Source organism: Eucyclogobius newberryi, unplaced genomic scaffold, assembly GCF_026437365.1.
Source record: "Eucyclogobius newberryi isolate DKJ021-1_F unplaced genomic scaffold, fEucNew1.0.hap1 SCAF_33, whole genome shotgun sequence".
Lineage (NCBI taxonomy): Eukaryota > Metazoa > Chordata > Actinopteri > Gobiiformes > Gobiidae > Eucyclogobius > Eucyclogobius newberryi.
The window spans coordinates 97,787-120,144 of NW_027315979.1; the positions used below are offsets into that span (position 1 = coordinate 97,787).

General features: G+C 44.7%; 1 protein-coding gene across 1 annotated transcript in view; it reads left to right on the plus strand.

Annotated features, from left to right (window-relative positions):
* Positions 1-11,713, plus strand: part of LOC140375603 (matrix remodeling-associated protein 8-like) — a 42,249-nt gene extending 30,536 nt beyond the window's left edge. The window contains exons 6-10 of the mRNA XM_072461882.1: positions 440-589; positions 5,672-5,711; positions 9,470-9,570; positions 10,236-10,301; positions 11,110-11,713. Of these exons, the coding sequence (XP_072317983.1) occupies positions 440-589; positions 5,672-5,711; positions 9,470-9,570; positions 10,236-10,301; positions 11,110-11,132 (380 nt within the window). The 3' untranslated portion in view covers positions 11,133-11,713. The remainder of the gene's footprint in view (positions 1-439; positions 590-5,671; positions 5,712-9,469; positions 9,571-10,235; positions 10,302-11,109) is intronic.
* Positions 11,714-22,358: the final 10,645 nt, after the last annotated feature.

Below are 22,358 nucleotides of genomic sequence, written 5' to 3' on the forward strand. Positions count from 1 at the left end.
TCAGGTTTTGTTTGTGTTCGGTCCAGTCTTTTCCACTGCCTCAGCTCCACATCATCTGTTCAACAGCTGCAAAAAGAGAGACAGAGACCAACAGGGCTAAACCAGGACAAACCAGGGCTAAACCATGACTAAACCAGGACAAACCAGGGCTAAACCATGACTAAACCAGGACTAAACCAGGACTAAACTAGGACTAAACCAGGACTAAACCAGGACTAAACCAGGTCTAAAGGGGGCGCAAGCTAAACATAATGCTAATGCTAATGCTAATGCATGTAACATTGTCAGCAAAGAGAATGAAACTAAACACAACACAACTCTACATCAGACTCACATTGAACCAGCCGCCCTCTGGTCCAGAGTCAGACGCTTAACCCACTGCACCACCTCGCTCCCTTTCACCGTCACATCTGCAGTTTATTCCGCTCTGCGTCCGCAGACCCTGAACCTCCTCGTGTCATAAACGTGATCCTTCCTGATCAGAGACACTACTTCCTGCTTCCTGTGGGCTACGTCCTGACTTCCTGTTTACTGCTGGCCTTCATCGTGCTCATCATCCTCCTCATCACTCGCCGACGGAAGAGGAAAGGTGAGGAGCAGAGGTGTTTCAATTATGACTCCTCCCCCCAGGTACCTCTAGATTGACTGTGACGTTATTCACTGTATTTCTCCTGTTATTGAATTCTGTCAATGTAAAAATGTAAAAATAGAAGTGAGAAGTTTCTGAGGTGGAAGAATTTCTTAAAGCTTAAAGTAGATGTGATGTGTTTACGGGGCGTTTGAAGTGCCCGTCGTCGCCCCCTGCTGTCTCTGAGCAGAAAACGCTCTTCAGAAACACTGGCTCTTTTTACATTTGGCCTCGTGAAGTGTTTTTGTCTGATTCTACTTTCTTATGACAAACCAAAAATCAAACGCTTTTGTGTCTGTTTTCTGACACTGTATTTTCACACAGAGCAGCAGGGGGCGCTCTATCTCCAGAGTTACAGAGTTCTGCTTTAAGTAAAGGTATCGTATAGCTCTTTTTTTGTTTTGTTATTTTGTTCTTTTATATATGTGGGTGTAATCCCTCATTGGTCCAGGCGTGTTCCATAGTAGAAAAAGCTTCAGTTGTTTCATCTGGACTCAGTTTGAAAAAGTAGACGTTTCGACTCTCATCCAAGAGTCATTGTCAATAACAGAATTTAGGTCGAGAACTCCGATATTAATACTGTTCTGTGGTAAGACCCGCCCATTGGGAGGAGCCTTCCTGAAGTAGAAAGTTGTTTGTTTCAACAGAAACTCCCCCTTGTATCTACCGAGCCTATTCAGAATCTTAATGGGCTATTAGAATCCTCTTTGTCTTTGTGAGACCCTGGCTCAACCACCCTGAGTACCTGATTAGCATCTAAATGTCCTGGTCCCTGGTCCTCTACCTTTCCAGGGGTTCAGTAACCCATTATAAATAACAGGAAGATTAAATCTTAGCCCTCCATTTCTGTTTAAAGAAGGTCTTTCTTTTTTAACAAAAATAGCTTCCTTGACTCCTCTTTCAAACCATCTTTTCTCCTGCTTAAAACCTTCACCTCACCGTCTTCAAACGAGTGATTAGAGGCTTCAAGATGGAGATGCACGGCACTCTGAGGTCCTGAACTAGTATTTCTTCTGTGCTGATAAAGCCTCTTGTGTAGAGGCTGTTTCGTCTCACTATGTAACGTTCTTTACAGCTTTCTTCACTGCATTGGATCGAATAAACTACATTGCTCTGTTTTTGAGTCGGCAATTTGTCCTTTGGGTGAACCAGTTTTTGTCTTAAAGTGTTGCCTGGTTTAAAATAAACAGGGACTTCGTGTTGTCTAAAAATTCTCTGCAGTTTTTCCGACAGGCCAGACACATAAGGGATAGAAACACCCTTCCTTCTCTGTTCAGTTTCCCTTTTGTCCTGCTTCTTGGTTCTCTTCACTCTGTTGAGAGCCCAAGCGGGGTAACCACAGGCTGAGAGGGCATTGCGGACATGTTTTTCCTCTTTCTTCTTGCCCTCTGAGCTGGTGGACACACCTTGAGCTCTGTGTTGTAAGGTTCTGATCACAGCTTGTGCTGTAGTGGGTGGTTGGAACCAAAGAGCAGATACTGGTCCGTGTGTGTAGGTTTCCTATATACTTCTATTTGGAGTTTCCCGTCCTCTGATCGTGGAACAATCAAGAAAGGCCAAGCGATTCTCCTTAGCGTCTTCTCTTGTAAACCTGATATGTGGGTCCACAGCATTGATGTGATCAGAGAAGGTTTCCAGCTCTTGTTTCTTGATTGTTACAAAAGTATCATCGACATAGCGGAGCCACAGTTTTGGAGCTATGCCTGAGAAAGAGGACAGTGCCTTCTTCTCAAAGTGCTCCATGTACAGGTTGGCCACTATGGGAGAGACGGGCGAGCCCATGGCACAGCCATGAATCTGTCTGTAAAATTGTCCCCGGAATTGAAAGTAAGTGGTGTTCAGACAGATGTCCAACAGTTTACATATGTGTTCAGGTGTCAGTTTGGTCCTTTCCTGTAGGTGGTGTCTTCCTGCAGTCTGATCCTCACTGCTGCTACTGCATCAGAGGTCGGGATGCAGGTGAACAGGGACACAACATCATATGAAACCATGAGGTCATCTGGGTCCAGTTGGAGCTGTTTCACTTTATCCACAAAGTTGTGCGTGTTTTCCACATGATGTTCCGAATTCCCCACAAGCGGAGCCAATATAGTTGTTAAATGCTTGGCCACATTGTAAGTGATGGAATCTGTGCTGCACACTATGGGTCTGAGTGGAACCTCCTTTTTGTGTATTTTTGGAAGGCCATAAATGCAAGGCATGGCTTCACCAGGATACAGTCTGTAATACAGAGGCCGGTCTATCGCTTCCTCTTTTTCCAGCCTTTGTAAACAGTCTATCACTTTCTTCTTGTAGCCACTGGTCGGATCTCTTTTCAAGCGCTCGTATGTGGTCGTGTCCTCGAGGAGGGTGTGGACTTTGGCTTCGTAATCAGCTGCGTTGAGAATCACAGTGCAACGTCCCTTGTCTGCTGGGAAGATGTTGATGCTATGATCTTTTTCCAGTGCTGAAAGTGCTTTTCTCTCTTCAGCTGTGATATTTGAAGGCGGTGGTTTGGCACTCTTCAGGGTCGCTGTGACACGTAACCTCAGGTCTGCAGCCTCCGATTCAGTCATTTTGTTGTTTCTAATTGCCGTTTCAGTGGCTGTGATGTAGTCCTCTGTAGGGATGTGTTTAGAGGTGACAGAAAAGTTGAGCCCTTTAGAAAGCACCTCCTTTTCTGCCTGTGTCAGAACACGATCTGATAGGTTCTTAATCCAATTGTTTTTGCTGGTCGCTAATTTGTCTGTCTCAGTCCTAATGTCTAGCTCGACCTCACCTGCATTCTTTTTGTTCAAAAGAATGTTGAACTTCTTGATTTGGCGTTCTTTGCTCTTCCTGTGCTGTGCTTCTTGTGCTGTCTGTGTAAAATCCAGCACTCTTTTGAAAGCTTCTTCAGGGAGTATGCTGGTTAATTTCTCCTGTAAAGTTCCTGTTCTGTCTTTCAATTTATCAATTCTGACGTTGTTTTCCTGGATCCTTTCACTGAGCATCTGCATAAGGCTCCTTCTCCAAATCTTCTCTGCTCTGTGTCCTCTGACCGGTGATTTGATCTGCAGGCTCTTCGGGATCATGTTGTTCTGTCTGCATCTAAGATTGAACCTCAAGTGATTCCTGTTGTCTGCTAGTTTCCTGGCTACAGATTCGAGTTCCCGAACTAAATCCAAGGTTTTAGGCCCAAAATTCTTGGAAATATGTCGGTGTAATCCCTCATTCGTCCAGGCGTGTTCCATAGTAGAAAAAGCTTCAGTTGTAGTCATCTGGACTCAGTTTGAAAAAGTAGACGTTTCGACTCTCATCCAAGAGTCATTGTCAATAACAGAATTTAGGTCGAGAACTCCGATATTAATACTGTTCTGTGGTAAGACCCGCCCATTGGGAGGAGCCTTCCTGAAGTAGAAAGAGTTGTTTGTTTCAACAGAAACTCCCCCTTGTATCTACCGAGCCTATTCAGAATCTTAATGGGCTGTTAGAAACCTCTTTGTCTTAGTGAGACCCTGGCTCAACCACCCTGAGTACCTGATTAGCATCTGAATGTCCTTTACCTTTCCAGGGGTTCAGTAACCCATTATAAATAACAGGAAGATTAAACCTTAGCCCTCCATTTCTGTTTAAAGAAGGTCTTTCTTTTTTAACAAAAATAGCTTCCTTGACTCCTCTTTCAAACCATCTTTTCTCCTGCTTAAAATCTTCACCTCACCGTCTTCAAACGAGTGATTAGAGGCTTCAAGGTGGAGATGCACGGCACTCTGTGGTCCTGAACTTGTATTTCTTCTGTGCTGATAAAGCCTCTTGTGTAGAGGCTGTTTCGTCTCACCTATGTACCGTTCTTTACAGCTTTCTTCACTGCATTGGATCGAATAAACTACATTGCTCTGTTTTTGAGTCGGCAATTTGTCCTTTGGCGAGTGATGAGAGAGTCGAAACGTCTACTTTTTCAAACTGAGTCCAGATGACTACAACTGAAGCTTTTTCTACTATGTTCTTTTATATAATGTAAAATGATTCTGAAATAAAAACAAATAGAAATATAGCCGCAAGCAGCAATGATCGGCCCTCGCCACGCCGCCGCCACGCCGCAAGAGGAGGGGGCGCTAACGCGCCCCAATTGTCCTTTTATTACTCCTCCTGCTGAATCTGTGACGCTGTCACATCTTCGCCCCTTTGTTTTACCTTCAAAAAGCAATTTTATTTTGAATTCTTGGCAAAATGTGCGGCTTTGCCGCACAGAGACCGTGACTCTTAGAATAAAAATGTTGATAACTTTTGATGGTCCTGAAGATGAGTCTCACCAAATTTCAGGTTAATAGGGCCAACGCCCTGGGAGGAGTTCATAAAAGTATAAAGTGTGAACATGTTCTGGCGATTTCTCCATTGGAATAACATGGGCGGTTTCTGTCATCGCTACGGCAAAGCCGTAACAAATATGACATGGGTCTCATTGACTTTTATATCGGGATGCCAAAATGGAATTTTGTGCCAAATCTCGTAAAATTATAAAAAAAATTAACATTTTACCCTCCATATAAAATGTTATGTTACTCTGTAGGGGGCGCTGTCAGGCCAAATTCATTTATTTCACTTAAAATAGGTTTAGGGCAAAGGGTTTAACAACTGATTAAAATTTGAAGCAATTCTGACTTTATCTGTGCAAACGGCAGCAAATTTTAAATTTGGGAAATGTCCTAAATTGTAGCTACAGTTTGAGGCTCCGCCGCACAGACGTGACCACGTTCTACCAGACCTCACATATCATTATAAGACGAGGCCCAGACACAGACGAGGCCCAGACAAAGACGAGGCCCAGACACAGACGAGGCCCAGACACAGACGAGGCCCAGACACAGACGAGGCCCAGACACAGACGAGGCCCAGACACAGACGAGGCCCAGAAACAGACGAGGCCCAGACACAGATGAGGCCCAGATGAGGCCCATACGTGTAAGTTGTTCAGCTCCTTCAGGTTCGGGCTGAAACGTCTCGCTGTCATAACTGATGAAATGAATGATTGTTGATCTACAAAAAAAAGTCTCTTCATGATCTGTGCATTTGTTTGTCTTCCAGAGCCACGCCCACGCGAGCCACGCCCATGCGCTTCCACACGGTGAGATTTAAACTTATTCATATGCGAAAAAATAAACTCATTTGGACTTTTGAGCTTCAGAAAAAGAAGCTCGTTATGGATTGTATTTTTCTTTATTATCTTGTATAGTAGAAAAAGCTTCAGTTGTTTCATCTGGACTCAGTTAGAAAAATTAGACGTTTCGACTTCATCCAAAAGTCATTGTCAATAAAAGAATTTAGGTCGAGAACTCCGATATTTGTACTATTCTGTGGTAAGTCCAGCCCATTGGGCGGAGCCTTCCTGAAGTGGAAAGAGTTGTTTGTTTCAACAGAAACTTACCCTCTTGTATCTACAGAGCCTATTCAGCCCTTTAATGGACTCTTAGTCTCCCCTTTGTCTTTGTGAGACCCTGGCTCACCCTGAGGACCTGGGGACATCTAAATGTCCTGGTCCTGGTCCTCTACCTCTCCAGGGGTTCAGTATACCATTATAGATACCAGGAAGATTGAATCTTAGCCCTCCATTTCTGTTTAAAGAAGGTCTTTCTTTTTTAACAAAGATAGCTTCCTTGACTCCTCTTTCAAACCATCTTTTCTCCTGCTTAAAACCTTCACCTCACCGTCTTCAAACGAGTGATTAGAGGCTTCAAGATGGAGATGCACGGCACTCTGAGGTCCTGAACTCCAGTGTCTTCTGTGCTGATAAAGTCTCTTGTGTAGAGGCTGTTTAGTCTCACTATGTAACGTTCTTTACAGCTTTCTTCACTGCATTGGATCGAATAAACTACATTGCTCTGTTTTTGAGTCGGCAACTTGTCCTTAGGGTGAACCAGTTTTTGTCTTAAAGTGTTTCCTGGTTTAAAATAAACAGGGACTTCGTGTTGTCTAAAAATTCTCTGCAGTTTTTCCGACAGGCCAGACACATAAGGGATAGAAACACCCTTCTCTGTTCAGTTTCCCTTTTGTCCTGCTTCTTGGTTCTCTTCACTCTGTTGAGAGCCCAAGCGGGGTAACCACAGGCTGAGAGGGCATTTCGGACATGTTTTTCCTCTTTCTTCTTGCCCTCTGAGCTGGTGGACACACCTTGAGCTCTGTGTTGTAAGGTTCTGATCACCCCCAGCTTGTGCTGTAGTGGGTGGTTGGAACCAAAGAGCAGATACTGGTCCGTGTGTGTAGGTTTCCTATATACTTCTATTTGGAGTTTCCCGTCCTCTCCTCTGATCGTGGAACAATCAAGAAAGGCCAAGCGATTCTCCTTAGCGTCTTCTCTTGTAAACCTGATATGTGGGTCCACTGCATTGATGTGATCAGAGAAGGTTTCCAGCTCTTGTTTCTTAATTGTTACAAAAGTATCATCGACATAGCGGAGCCACAGTTTTGGGGCTATGCCTGAGAATGAGGCCAGTGCCTTCTTCTCAAAGTGCTCCATGTACAGGTTGGCCACTATGGGAGAGACGGGCGAGCCCATGGCACAGCCATGAATCTGTCTGTAAAATTGTCCCCGGAATTGAAAGTAGGTGGTGTTCAGACAGATGTCCAACAGTTTACATATGTGTTCAGGTGTCAGTTTGGTCCTTTCCTCTAGGTGGTGTCTTCCTGCAGTCTTAAATAAAGACTCTTAAATATATATATACATATATATATATATATATATCACCATATACATATATATGGTGATAGAACATAATAAAAACAATAAAATAGTCAAATCAGTTTTTTAAAAGTAAATAAATAATCTAAAATGATAAAAAAAAATACTAAATAATATAATATATATATTATGGCGAACCTGCATTATGTATGTATGTATTATTATGTCTCACACACAAAAGGAGTCTTATTGTGAAAGGTTGAAGGAAGTAGTAGAGGGGTGAGGGTATTTAAATGGATTCTTGTTGCACAGGTGTGGTTGATTTTTGATGGAAGCAAATAAAGAAGAGACACAAACGTACCTTCGGTCTGATTATTTGAACTTCTACATTGGTGACCCTGACGTGGGAATTACGTCAGTTGGGAGCTCTTCCGCGGCCGCTGTCCCGTCTGCGACAGCTATTTTTGCGGCTACTATTAAGCTCTCGGAGTTTTGGCAACACAACCCAGAGCCCTGGTTCCATCATGTTGAGGCGCAGTTCCAGTTACGAGGCATCACTGCCGACGAGACGAAGTATTTTCACGTTGTTTCGGTGTTGGATTCTGCCACTACTCGCAGGCTGATGGGACTGCTCCGTGCCCCGCCGCATGGCAACAAGTATGAGGCGCTGAAGACGCAGTTACTACGTTTGTACAGCTGTCTGACCTGGAGCGAGCCGATCGCCTGCTGTCCATGTCTGGTTTAGGTGACAGTAAACCTTCAGAACTCATAGAGAACATGTTAGCCTTGCTGGGACCCGGTGATGCATCTTTTCTATTCACCCACCTGTTCCTGCGCCCCGCCCTGGCCTCCCGTGCGTCCCGCCCTGGCCTCCCGTGCGTCCCGCCCTGGCCTCCCGTGCGCCCCGCCCTGGCCTCCCGTGCGCCCCGCCCTGGCCTCCTCGGAGCTCGTGAACAGTGAGGATTACCGGGGTTTGGCGGAAGAAGCAGATAAACGCTGGCTGGGGTCCCGTCACTACTCGTGTGTGTGTGTGTGTGTAAGTTATCGCGTTAACTCATCACTTATTTAACGCGATCAATTATTTGAACACGCATTAACGCAGGTGGGATTCCCCTGGTCCAGTTCTAAAGCCAGTGTTGAGCCTGAACGTGTTCATTGAACGAAAGTTCATGAACGCGTTCATTATTTTGGTGAACTGAACTGAACGTACTGTTTTACTGCTGAAGAACGATAATGTGAACGTGTTCATTCTGGTGTCTGTGAACGGACAAAATCGGACAAAAAGTTGTCAGATTTCTAGAGACTTTCAGGCGAAAAACACAACGTTAAGTTGCCCAAAAAAAGAGCCTGTGTCTGGAAAGTGTGAGCGCTCCAGTTGTAGAGGCGATAGCGCAGACAGATATTTGGCGTGTCGCACCAAACTGCACATGTGCATCAAAACAAAAAGCAGCACGGACGCGACAGTAACAGAGCAGCAGGAGTCGCCCTGCTACGAGCAGTTACGTGAGTTTGATGATGCGGTCGGGGAGGATGGGAACAATCTAACATTTCTGTGCAAACTTTGCCCAGAAAAATTGCCCTCATGTTTTGTAAATGTGAATGTAAATCCTGGTGAAGGATTCAAAATTGGATGAAGAAGAAATCTGACACATATTTTCAGCAATAAACTAATAAAATATTTGCAGCCTGTGGTTTTATTTGGGCTGTGGAAATAATTTAGAACAATTATTGCATAATATTGAAAAAAAGAACTGAACTAGTTCATTTTTTGGAGCTGTGAACTTAGTTCAACATTTTGAATTATGAACTGAACTAGTTCATGTAGAATTGTTTAAGTTAAAATGCACACAATGTATTTATTTGTATTGAACTGGTTTAGTGTTTGTTTAACTCATGTTGTGTCTTTAGTGTCGAGTTGTAAGAAAGTACAGTTTGTACTGTAGTGTTTTCTGCTTCTGCTGAAATGTGTTTCGTGTCTAATGTTTCATTAGAATATAATGTTTCCTCTGAAGTCTGTTCATCTTTAATGTGTCATATTTTATTTAATTGATACTGAATAAAAATGCTGATGCACTTTACACTTCTTTTTAATTCATTTTGAATTTTGCACGTAAAAATGCAATCAATCGTGATTAATCAGGGAAATAATGTGATTATGTATGTATATATATGTAAATATTTGTATATATATGTGTGTGTGTGTTCAGCTGGAGTGGCAGCGAGAGCAGCTCAGAGGAGATGCAGATGGAAGCGTCTGGGATGGAAGCGTCTGGGATGGAAGTGTCCGTCAGAGAAGAGCCAGTGTTCGGTGAGTTTAAAGGAGACACATTATTTCCTTTGTGATGTTCAGTGTTAAACTTATCACATCCTTAAGATCATTATTTACATTTAGTTCATTGTAAAGTGCAATATTTTAAGAAAAGCACAGAATAGAAACATGTTTAATGTACAGATGTTTAATGTGAAGATGTTTAATGTACAGTTGTTTAATGTGAAGATGTTTAATGTACAGATGTTTAATGTGAAGATGTTTAATGTACAGTTGTTTAATGTGAAGATGTTTAATGTACAGATGTTTAATGTGCAGATGTTTAATGTACAGATGTTTAATGTATAGATGTTTAATGTGCAGATGTTTAATGTACATATGTTTAATGTGCAGATGTTTAATGTACATATGTTTAATGTGCAGATGTTTAATGTACATATGTTTAATGTGCAGATGTTTAATGTACAGATGTTTAATGTGCAGATGTTTAATGTACAGATGTTTAATGTATAGATGTTTAATGTGCAGATGTTTAATGTACATATGTTTAATGTGCAGATGTTTAATGTACATATGTTTAATGTGCAGATGTTTAATGTACATATGTTTAATGTGCAGATGTTTAATGTACAGATGTTTAATGTGCAGATGTTTAATGTGTTCTAATATAGTTGGATGATGCATAATCACTTGAATGATTTCAGATTATAAAAACAACCTGCTGAAGGAGAAGGTCCAGAGGACGTCACAGCCCGGCGTTCTCCACAAAGGTACAAACAGAATACTTCATCCTATTTCACACTAAATCTTCCCTAAATACAATGTCAGGATCAGACGGTACATTTGTCTGCATTATCTGTGAATACTGGCCTCCTGCTGGTGCCAGAGTCAGGACTAAACATGGACCGGCCTCCTGCTGGTGCCAGAGTCAGGACTAAACATGGACCGGCCTCCTGCTGGTGCCAGAGTCAGGACTAAACATGGACCGGCCTCCTGCTGGTGCCAGAGTCAGGACTAAACATGGAGCGGCCTCCTGCTGGTGCCAGAGTCAGGACTAAACATGGACCGGCCTCCTGCTGGTGCCAGAGTCAGGACTAAACATGGACCGGCCTCCTGCTGGTGCCAGAGTCAGGACTAAACATGGGGAATCTGTGTTTCAGTTTTATGCAGCTAAAATCTGGAACATTCTTCTTGAAGATGTGAGACAGGCTTCTACTCTGACAATGTTCAAATCTAAGCTAAAAACACTTTTGTTTAGCTGCGCATATGACTGAAAGGATTTTTCTCTTTTGTTTGTGATTTTATTAGTTTATAAAATCAGTTGGATTGATAATTTTTAATTTAGTTAATTTTATTGTATTTCTGTAATTTCTTTGTGATTTGAATGCATTTTTCCTGCTGTGAAGCACTTTGAATTGCCTTGTGTATGAAATGTGCTCTACAAATAAACTTGCCTTGCCTACTGTAAATACTGTAAATACTGTAAATACTGTAAATATTGTAAATACTGTGAATACTGTAAACAGACTGTTTCAGGCGATAAACAGTTTTTATTGTGTTTTTCCGTCTCTGACGCAGAAATGGAAAAGTTTGCTAAATGATCAAACATGTGGAGTCGCTGGCTGGTCCAGAGACAAAACAACGCCACAGACTGAAACGTCTCGCACCATGTTGAGGGTTTAACAGCAGCTGAAGACCGGGCTCCACTGGGTTTGAGCGCCACCTGCAGGAGCTCACAGACACTTGCTTTTGAATGTAATCCACGTAATGCTAACATTAACGCTAACGCTAAGTAAAGACATGTAAATGTAAATATGTTGTCGTGCTCAAACACAACAGGCAAAACGTGACATATTATTCATAAAGACGCTCTTTCTTTCTTTTGAAATGTAAGATTTGAACTCCACATGGATTTTAATCACGTTTGATTGAGATCTTCACTTTAAGATAAACTTCAGTCATTGTTTTATTTGCTTCAGACTGAGGTTGTCCAAACTATGGCCCGGGGGCCAAATGTGGCCCTCAGGCCTCCAGGTGGTCATAGGTCATATTGAGGTCATATTCAGCTCAGAAACATCACATTGTAGATGTGAAAGTGAAGGTCAAGAACAGAAACAAACTCAACCTCATGTTTTTGTCTTTCAAAAATACAAATGTCTGAAAACTTTCTGTTCGATCGTTAAAATGTCTCGTCTGATGCTGCAAATCATGTCCTTACTTTTATTTTGTTGTGTTTTGTCATAAATAAAGCTTCAAATAATGGCTGCGTTTTGGAAAGTTGTTTTCACATGAACCAAAGTCTGACCAAAGTCTTTATGAGACACAACAACAAACATCTAATTCAGGGTCAAACTCATTTGGGTCGCGGGCCGAACATAACGTAAAACATACAACTATTAAAAATATAAGACATAAATATCTTTATAAAGCCGACGCTGTTTTGAAGCATTTACTGGATCGATAAAAAAAAATGACAAAACGTTTGTTCTTATAAACTGAAATGTATTTAGAAAAAAAAGTGTCATTTCACCAACATGAGCTTCAGTTTATGAGCATCACAACTTCAGAGATGATCTACAGTTCTACAGAGATAAACATGTGATTTTATAACAAAATAAACTTCTCAAGATCTAAAAAAAACTTTTAAATGTTCTAACTAACATTTCCACGTCTGTAGTTCTCTGTTCACCTGAACTGACACCACTAAACTTCTGCTCAAAAGTGCTTAAAGTGCACTTCTCCCTCACAGCAGTGCAGCAGAGCCCCGTGGGGGAGGGGCAGCTCTCACAGCAGTGCAGCAGAGCCCCGTGGGGGAGGGGTGGTATTGTGGGGTGGCATTGTGGGACGCATAGTTTTAGCGATAAAAACGGTTACGGATGTAACTACGGTTCTATGAATCGATAAAAAAAAAAAAATATATATATATATATATATATATATATATATATATATATATATATATATATATATTTACAGTGAGCCCTCAATTATCGCGGGGGTCACGTTCCAAAACGAACCCGCGATAGGCGAAATCCGTGAAGTAGAAACCTTTATTTTTTTACAGTTATTATACAATGAAATACTCCATAAAACATTGAAGCTCTCACCGGCCTCGCAAACTTCAATTTGTATAATTGTATAATATAATATATATATAATGTAATATAATATATATATGTATAATATATATATTATATTATATACATATGAATCCATAACGTTTTTGACACAGGTAGAGAAGACGCGGAGAGACTGTTTAGCCAATCAGAATGCAGAACACAATGCATGATGCAAATCCGTGAAGCAGCGAGAGCGTGAAAAGTGAACCACGTTATAGCGAGGGATCACTGTGTATATATATATATATATATATATATATATTATATATATACATCAGGGATCACTGTATATATATATTTATATCATACCAGATTAAAACGTCTGGCGGGCCAGAGTTTGACACCTATGATCTAGATCAGGGGCCCGGATCAGGGGCCCCCAACCTTTTTTGCACCACGGACCGGAATAATGTAGGTTTTATTTTCATGAAGCGGTGCCAGTTTATGCATGGCAGTGGGCGGGGCTTGGGCTTTCAGCTCAGAAGGCGAAATGTTCTCAAAAGACGCGTTTGTGCATGATTAATGTTCTATTCCAAAAGATCTGAATATGAGTGACATAAGGTCCAGTTCCAATTGTCCTCACTGTTCTTCTGAAGCTAATCACATAGATATACATTTAAGATCACTGTCATTTTCAATCTCCAAGAGCTGATCTTCTTGTTGCACACACTCCTGATCCTCTTGTTGCACACGCTCCTGATCCTCTTGTTGCACACGCTCCTGATCCTCTTGTTGCACACGCTCCTGATCTTCTTGTTGCACACGCTCCTGATCCTCTTGTTGCACACGCTCCTGATCCTCTTGTTGCACACGCTCCTGATCCTCTTGTTGCACACGCTCCTGATCCTCTTGTTGCACACGCTCCTGATCCTCTTGTTGCACACGCTCCTGATCCTCTTGTTGCACACGCTCCTGATCCTCTTGTTGCACACGCTCCTGATCTTCTTGTTGCACACGCTCCTGATCCTCTTGTTGCACACGCTCCTGATCTTCTTGTTGCACACGCTCCTGATCCTCTTGTTGCACACGCTCCTGATCCTCTTGTTGCACACGCTCCTGATCCTCTTGTTGCACACGCTCCTGATCCTCTTGTTGCACACGCTCCTGATCCTCTTGTTGCACACGCTCCTGATCCTCTTGTTGCACACGCTCCTGATCCTCTTGTTGCACACGCTCCTGATCTTCTTGTTGCACACGCTCCTGATCCTCTTGTTGCACACGCTCCTGATCCTCTTGTTGCACACGCTCCTGATCCTCTTGTTGCACACGCTCCTGATCCTCTTGTTGCACACGCTCCTGATCCTCTTGTTGCACACGCTCCTGATCCTCTTGTTGCACACGCTCCTGATCCTCTTGTTGCACACGCTCCTGATCCTCTTGTTGCACACGCTCCTGATCCTCTTGTTGCACACGCTCCTGATCCTCTTGTTGCACACGCTCCTGATCCTCTTGTTGCACACGCTCCTGATCCTCTTGTTGCACACGCTCCTGATCCTCTTGTTGCACACGCTCCTGATCATCTTGTTGCACACGCTCCTGATCCTCTTGTTGCACACGCTCCTGATCCTCTTGTTGCACACGCTCCTGATCCTCTTGTTGCACACGCTCCTGATCCTCTTGTTGCACACGCTCCTGATCCTCTTGTTGCACACGCTCCTGATCCTCTTGTTGCACACGCTCCTGATCCTCTTGTTGCACACGCTCCTGATCCTCTTGTTGCACACGCTCCTGATCCTCTTGTTGCACACGCTCCTGATCCTCTTGTTGCACACGCTCCTGATCCTCTTGTTGCACACGCTCCTGATCTTCTTGTTGCACACGCTCCTGATCCTCTTGTTGTACACGCTCCTGATCCTCTTGTTGCACACGCTCCTGATCCTCTTGTTGCACACGCTCCTGATCCTCTTGTTGCACACGCTCCTGATCCTCTTGTTGCACACGCTCCTGATCCTCTTGTTGCACACGCTCCTGATCTTCTTGTTGCACACGCTCCTGATCCTCTTGTTGCACACGCTCCTGATCCTCTTGTTGCACACGCTCCTGATCCTCTTGTTGCACACGCTCCTGATCCTCTTGTTGCACACGCTCCTGATCCTCTTGTTGCACACGCTCCTGATCCTCTTGTTGCACACGCTCCTGATCCTCTTGTTGCACACGCTCCTGATCCTCTTGTTGCACACGCTCCTGATCCTCTTGTTGCACACGCTCCTGATCCTCTTGTTGCACACGCTCCTGATCCTCTTGTTGCACACGCTCCTGATCCTCTTGTTGCACACGCTCCTGATCCTCTTGTTGCACACGCTCCTGATCCTCTTGTTGCACACGCTCCTGATCATCTTGTTGCACACGCTCCTGATCCTCTTGTTGCACACGCTCCTGATCCTCTTGTTGCACACGCTCCTGATCCTCTTGTTGCACACGCTCCTGATCCTCTTGTTGCACACGCTCCTGATCCTCTTGTTGCACACGCTCCTGATCCTCTTGTTGCACACGCTCCTGATCCTCTTGTTGCACACGCTCCTGATCCTCTTGTTGCACACGCTCCTGATCCTCTTGTTGCACACGCTCCTGATCCTCTTGTTGCACACGCTCCTGATCCTCTTGTTGCACACGCTCCTGATCCTCTTGTTGCACACGCTCCTGATCTTCTTGTTGCACACGCTCCTGATCCTCTTGTTGTACACGCTCCTGATCCTCTTGTTGCACACGCTCCTGATCCTCTTGTTGCACACGCTCCTGATCCTCTTGTTGCACACGCTCCTGATCCTCTTGTTGCACACGCTCCTGATCCTCTTGTTGCACACACTCCTGATCCTCTTGTTGCACACGCTCCTGATCATCTTGTTGCACACGCTCCTGATCCTCTTGTTGCACACGCTCCTGATTCTCTTGTTGCACACGCTCCTGATCCTCTTGTTGCACACGCTCCTGATCCTCTTGTTGCACATGGACGTGGCACTGCATATTAACTTCACTTGTATCCGTACATTTTACATTCTTTAGATTACATTTGATTTCCGTTTCAACTGTTGAATGTCACATCACATTTTGATTCATTCTTTTGTCACAAAACACTCCCTGAATTTGAACCAAAATGGCTTCGAACACATTTGTGAAGAATAGATGTTTTGAACATTTTCTAGACAAAATACATTTTACTGTCATAAAATTATATTTATTTCTAAAAACAGTAGAAAACCGTGTTCGAACGTTCATACAAACGGAAAAGAACAAGAAATGTGAACGACAAAAATGTAGAATCACTGTCCAGTTTCTCAGGTCCAACTGTGTGACCTGGTTTAGTCCTGGTTTAGTCCTAGTTTAGTCCTGGTTTAGTCCTGGTTTAGTCCTGGTTTAGTCCTGGTTTAGTCCTGGTTTAGTCCTGGTCTAGTTCTGGTTTAGACCTGGTTTAGTCCTGGTTTAGACCTGGTCTAGTCCTGGTTTAGTCCTGGTTTAGTCCTGGTTTAGTCCTGGTCTAGTCCTGGTTTAGACCTGGTTTAGACCTGGTTTAGTCCTGGTTTAGTCCTGGTTTAGTCCTGGTCTAGTTCTGGTTTAGACCTGGTTTAGTCCTGGTTTAGTCCTGGTCTAGTCCTGGTTTAGACCTGGTTTAGACCTGGTTTAGTCCTGGTTTAGTCCTGGTTTAGTCCTGGTTTAGTCCTGGTCTAGTTCTGGTTTAGACCTGGTTTAGACCTGGTTTAGTCCTGGTTTAGTCCTGGTCTAGTTCTGGTTTAGACCTGGTTTAGTCCTGGTTTAGTCCTGGTTTAGTACTGGTTTAGACCTGGTTTAGTCCTGGTTTAGTCCTGGTTTAGACCTGGTTTAGTCCTGGTCTAGTCCTGGTTTAGACCTGGTTTAGTCCTGGTTTAGTCCTGGTTTAGTCCTGGTTTAGACCTGGTTTAGTCCTGGTCTAGTCCTGGTTTAGTCCTGGTCTAGTCCTGGTTTAGACCTGGTTTAGACCTGGTTTAGTCCTGGTTTAGTCCTGGTTTAGTCCTGGTCTAGTTCTGGTTTAGACCTGGTTTAGTCCTGGTTTAGACCTGGTTTAGACCTGGTTTAGTCCTGGTTTAGACCTGGTTTAGTCCTGGTTTAGTCCTGGTTTAGACCTGGTTTAGTCCTGGTCTAGTCCTGGTTTAGACCTGGTTTAGTCCTGGTTTAGTCCTGGTTTAGTCCTGGTTTAGACCTGGTTTAGTCCTGGTCTAGTCCTGGTTTAGTCCTGGTCTAGTCCTGGTTTAGACCTGGTTTAGACCTGGTTTAGTCCTGGTTTAGTCCTGGTTTAGTCCTGGTCTAGTTCTGGTTTAGACCTGGTTTAGTCCTGGTTTAGACCTGGTTTAGACCTGGTTTAGTCCTGGTTTAGTCCTGGTTTAGTCCTGGTTTAGTCCTGGTTTAGACCTGGTTTAGTCCTGGTCTAGTCCTGGTTTAGACCTGGTTTACTCTCCGATCCTCCTCCTCTCTCACCCTGACTGCACCAACATCCCGACTCAAAACTTTTGGCGACAGAGCATTCTCCCGAACAGCACCCCGACTCTGGAACTCCCTCCCCCCCGTCCCACTCTCCCTCACTCACAACATTCAAATCCCGCCTAAAAACATACCTCTTCACCCAAGCCTATGACCTCCCCTACCCCTAGCCTCCTCTACCCCATTGCCTACTCTTCTACCCCCTGTTACATCCCCATCTTTTTCTCTCTACTTCTTCTGTCTTGTTCATTTTATCTGTATATTAATGTGTTCTGTACGTGTTGTCCCCCCTGTCTGTAAATACACCCCCCCCCTTTTTTATTATGTTCAGCGTCTTTGGGTCACTGAAAAGCACTATATAAATAAAAGTTATTATTATTATTATTATTAGTCCTGGTTTAGACCTGGTTTAGTCCTGGTTTAGTCCTGGTTTAGTCCTGGTTTAGTACTGGTTTAGACCTGGTTTAGTCCTGGTTTAGTCCTGGTTTAGACCTGGTTTAGTCCTGGTCTAGTCCTGGTTTAGACCTGGTTTAGTCCTGGTTTAGTCCTGGTTTAGTCCTGGTTTAGACCTGGTTTAGTCCTGGTCTAGTCCTGGTTTAGACCTGGTTTAGTCCTGGTTTAGTCCTGGTTTAGTCCTGGTTTAGTCCTGGTTTAGTCCTGGTTTAGACCTGGTTTAGTCCTGGTCTAGTCCTGGTTTAGACCTGGTTTAGTTCTGGTTTAGACCTGGTTTAGACCTGGTTTAGTCCTGGTTTAGTCCTGGTTTAGTCCTGGTTTAGACCTGGTTTAGTCCTGGTCTAGTCCTGGTTTAGACCTGGTTTAGTCCTGGTTTAGTCCTGGTTTAGTCCTGGTTTAGACCTGGTTTAGTCCTGGTCTAGTCCTGGTTTAGACCTGGTTTAGTCCTGGTTTAGTCCTGGTTTAGTCCTGGTTTAGTCCTGGTCTAGTCCTGGTTTAGACCTGGTTTAGTCCTGGTTTAGACCTGGTTTAGTCCTGGTTTAGACCTGGTTTCGTCCTGGTTTAGACCTGGTTTAGACCTGGTTTAGTCCTGGTTTAGACCTGGTTTATGTTGCCCATGTTCAGTCCTTTCCCAAGTCCAAGTTTCGTCCGAAAATAAAACCCTGGTATTTTTGTTCAGTCCTTTTTGGTCCAGACCAGGTCTCAGTATTTCACAGTATCAGAACTGTGGACACGCCCACCGACTATAGTACTATGGGAGTACTATAGTACTATGGGAGTACTATAGTACTATGGGAGTACTATAATACTCCCACTATGGGAGTACTATAGTACTATGGGAGTACTATGGGAGTACTATAGTACTATGGGAGTACTATAGTACTATGGGAGTACTATAGTACTATGGGAGTACTATAGTACTATGGGAGTACTATAGTACTATGGGAGTACTATGGGAGTACTATAGTACTATGGGAGTACTATAATACTCCCACTATGGGAGTACTATAGTACTATGGGAGTACTATGGGAGTACTATAGTACTATTGGAGTACTATAATACTCCCACTATGGGAGTACTATAGTACTATGGGAGTACTATGGGAGTACTATAGTACTATGGGAGTACTATAATACTCCCACTATGGGAGTACTATAGTACTATGGGAGTACTATGGGAGTACTATAGTACTATGGGAGTACTATGGGAGTACTATAGTACTATGGGAGTACTATAATACTCCCACTATGGGAGTACTATAGTACTATGGGAGTACTATGGGAGTACTATAGTACTATGGGAGTACTATGGGAGTACTATAGTACTATGGGAGTACTATAAGATAAGATAAGATAAGATAAGATATTCCTTTATTGTCCCACATGGGGAAATTTCATTGGTGCAACGCAGGTAGATACAGAGGTAGATCCAGAAGAACAGATCACTTATAGGAAGTCTGAAAAACACTTTCAGTAGAAGATCTCCTATAAATAAATAAAAACTCCCATAGACAAATAAATAAATAAATACCATTGCATATGATCATGACAGTAATTGCACATGAATATGTGTCACGACAGCACAGAATTGCACATGAATTCCAACAGCAATTGCACATATGACAGAATTGCACATCAGTATTAGGTTAGGTCAGTATTGCGAGTGTTCAGGACTAACAGTGTTTGTTATAAAGTCTGACAGCAGCAGGAAGGAAAGACCTACGGAACCTTTCCTTCACACATCGAGGGTGGATCAGTGTCATGGAATTAGACATACACCAGATGCTATTCCATAACACATCGAGAACACAATTCAACCTAGAATATGAAACGACACAGAAACATCAGACATTTGTGTGGCATGCATGGGAGAAAACGCGGGGGCTGTGTCAGCCAAGCCGTTGTAAGGAGCCTGGCTGACCCTCCTGCGTCTCACCCCCGCGTCTCACCCCGTTTTTTCCCATGCTGGTTGGTTTTATTAGATATTCTGGAATAGGCGGGTCACATTTCTCATTGGTCAGCTTCACATCAAGGCACTTGGTATTTTTCCGTAGAGATAAAGCCTTGGATAAACATTACCCAAACTCCTCTGGACCGTCACCCCCCTAGGGTAAACATCCTTTGGCCCATCTTTACGACCCCTTCACAAATGCAGTTTGTCACACACCCGTTCTTCTCTTAGACTAATGATGCAGATAAAATATCACTATTATGCAGATAAAATATATCACAGAAACATACTCATATATTCACATTTTATCACAATCAGTCTCTCACTGAAGCTGCTCTCCAGAGCGGAGAGAGTGTCCTGCAGGGGGTGAGACTCATGGTCCAGCATAGATGTGAATCTAGCCAGGACCCTCCTGTCCCCCACCTCCTGCACCGAGTCCAGAGCACAGCCCAGGACGGAGCTGGACTTCTTGATGACTCTGTCCAGCCTCTTCCTCTCCCTCTCTGTGATGCTGCTGCTCCAGCAGACCACACCTACAGGAGCTGATGCCACCACAGAGTCGTAGAAGGTCTTCAGGAGTGGCCCTGTCACTCCAAAAGACCTGAGTCTCCTCAGGAGCAGCCCTGTCACTCCAAAAGACCTGAGTCTCCTCAGGAGGTAGAGCCGACTCTGGCTCTTCCTGTACAGTGCGTCTGTGTTATGAGTCCTGTCCAGTTTGTGGTTCAGATGAACACCAGGTACTTGTATGAGTCACTCTCTGAATGTCCCGTCCCTGGATGTTCACTGGTGAGGGGGCAATGGGGTGGCGTCTGCGGAAATCCACCACCATCTCCTTGGTCTTCCCCGCGTTGATGAGGAGGTGGTTCCGCTGACACCAGTCCACAAAGTCCTGCTCCAGTCCTCTGTCCTCTGCATCATCGTCGTCCGTGATGAGTCCGATGATGGCAGAGTCGTCAGAGAACTTCTGCAGGACACAGCTGTCCGTGTCGTGTCTGAAGTCTGCAGTGTAAAGGGTGAAGAGAAAGGGCGCGAGGACAGTGCCCTGGGGCGCCCCCACACTGCAGGTCCGAGTGTCAGACACACAGTTCCGGGCTCTCACAAACTGGGGTCGGTCTGTGAGGTAGTCCAGGATCCACTCTGCAGGTCGTACTCCACACCAGCGTCTCCAGCTTGTCCCTCAGGAGCTGATGGTGTTGAAGGCGCTGGAAAGATCAAAGAACAGAATACTCACAGAGCTGCCAGGCTTTTCCAGGTGAGAGAGAGAGCGGTGCAGCAGGGAGATGACGGCGTCCTCCACTCCGATGCGAGACTGATATGCAAACTGCAGCGGGTCCATGGCTGAGCTCACGGTGGAGCGGAGGTGGAAGACATGTTGAAGACATGGTCCATAACTCCACACAGTTCATCTGCGCAGGACTTAAGGAGCCTGGGGCTGATGCCATCAGGTCCTGCTGCCTTCCTCACTTTAATCCTCTTCAGCTCACTCCTCACCTGTGCTGCTGTGACAGTCAGTGGTTGGCAGGGGGACCGTGTGCTGGGGGGATGGGTGAGTCCAGGCGAAGTGGGGAGCTGATGGTCCGGGGCAGATAAGCGAAGAGGAACAGATGCAGGACATTGTCCAGCTGTGGAAGAGGGAGCATGCAGCTGTGCAGGGGGAGGGGCGGGTGACCGATCAAACCTCAAGAAGTGAGCATTTAAATCATTCACCCACTGTAGATCCCCCTCTGTCTGGGCAGGGGGGATTTTGAAGCCCGAGATGGTTTTCAGGCTCCTCCACACTCCCTGAATGTTCTTTTGCTGCAGCTGCTCCTCCATCCTCCTCTTGTAGCCGGCCTCAGCCTGCCTGATCTTCCTCCTCAGCTCCTTCTGCACAGTCCTCAGCTCCTCCTTGTTCCCTAACCTGAAGGCTCTCTTCTTCTCCTTCAGCAGAGCCTTCAGTTCACGGTTAATCCATGGCTTGTTGTTTGGAAAACACTGCACCGTCCGGGAGGGAACAATGTTCTCAAAACAGAAGTTGATGTAGTCCGTGATGCACTCTGTGATGGTGTTGATGTCCTCCCCATGTGGGCCATAGAGCTCAGTCCAGACAGTGGTGCTGAAGCAATCCCTCAGAGCCTCCTCGCTCTCAGCAGACCACATCCTCACGGGACACCACAGGCTGCCTGCGCACGATGGGTTCATACACAGGCCTCAGATGTACAAGGTTGTGGTCCGAGCTGCTCAGGGGAGGGAGGGGGGAAGAAGAATAAGCCTCCTTGGTGTTGGCAAAAAACAAGTCCAATGTTCTATTCTCTCTGGTGGGGCAGGAGACATACTGGGTGTATGTTGGTAGAACAGAAGAGGGAGAAGCGTGGTTAAAGTCACCAGAGATGAGGAAGAGAGCCTGTGGATGCTGTGTTTGCAGCCTACAAGTGCAGGAGAGCAGTGCTTCACAAGCATCTTCAGCATTGGCAGACGGGGCCACATAGACTGCGATCAAAATCACATGTGAGAACTCCCGGGGCAGATAATATGGCCTCATGCCAATAGCCAATAGTTTAATATCCCTGTTACATAGCTGCTCCCTCAGTGTGCAGTGTTCGGGTTTGGACCAGCTCGTGTTCACATACACCGCCAGACCTCCACCTCTTTTCTTTCCGCATTCTTTCGTTCTGTCGCCCGCAGCAGATGAAAATTGTCCAAACCTACGATAGAGTCTGGCATTTCTGCTGTTAACCAGGTCTCTGTGAAAATCAAGACGCTGCTGTCCCTATAAATCCTCTGGAACCGCATGAGGCTCGCTATTTCCGTCATTTCATTTTGAAGGGACCTCACGTTACCCATGACTACAGTGGGAACCGACTTCCTGTTTG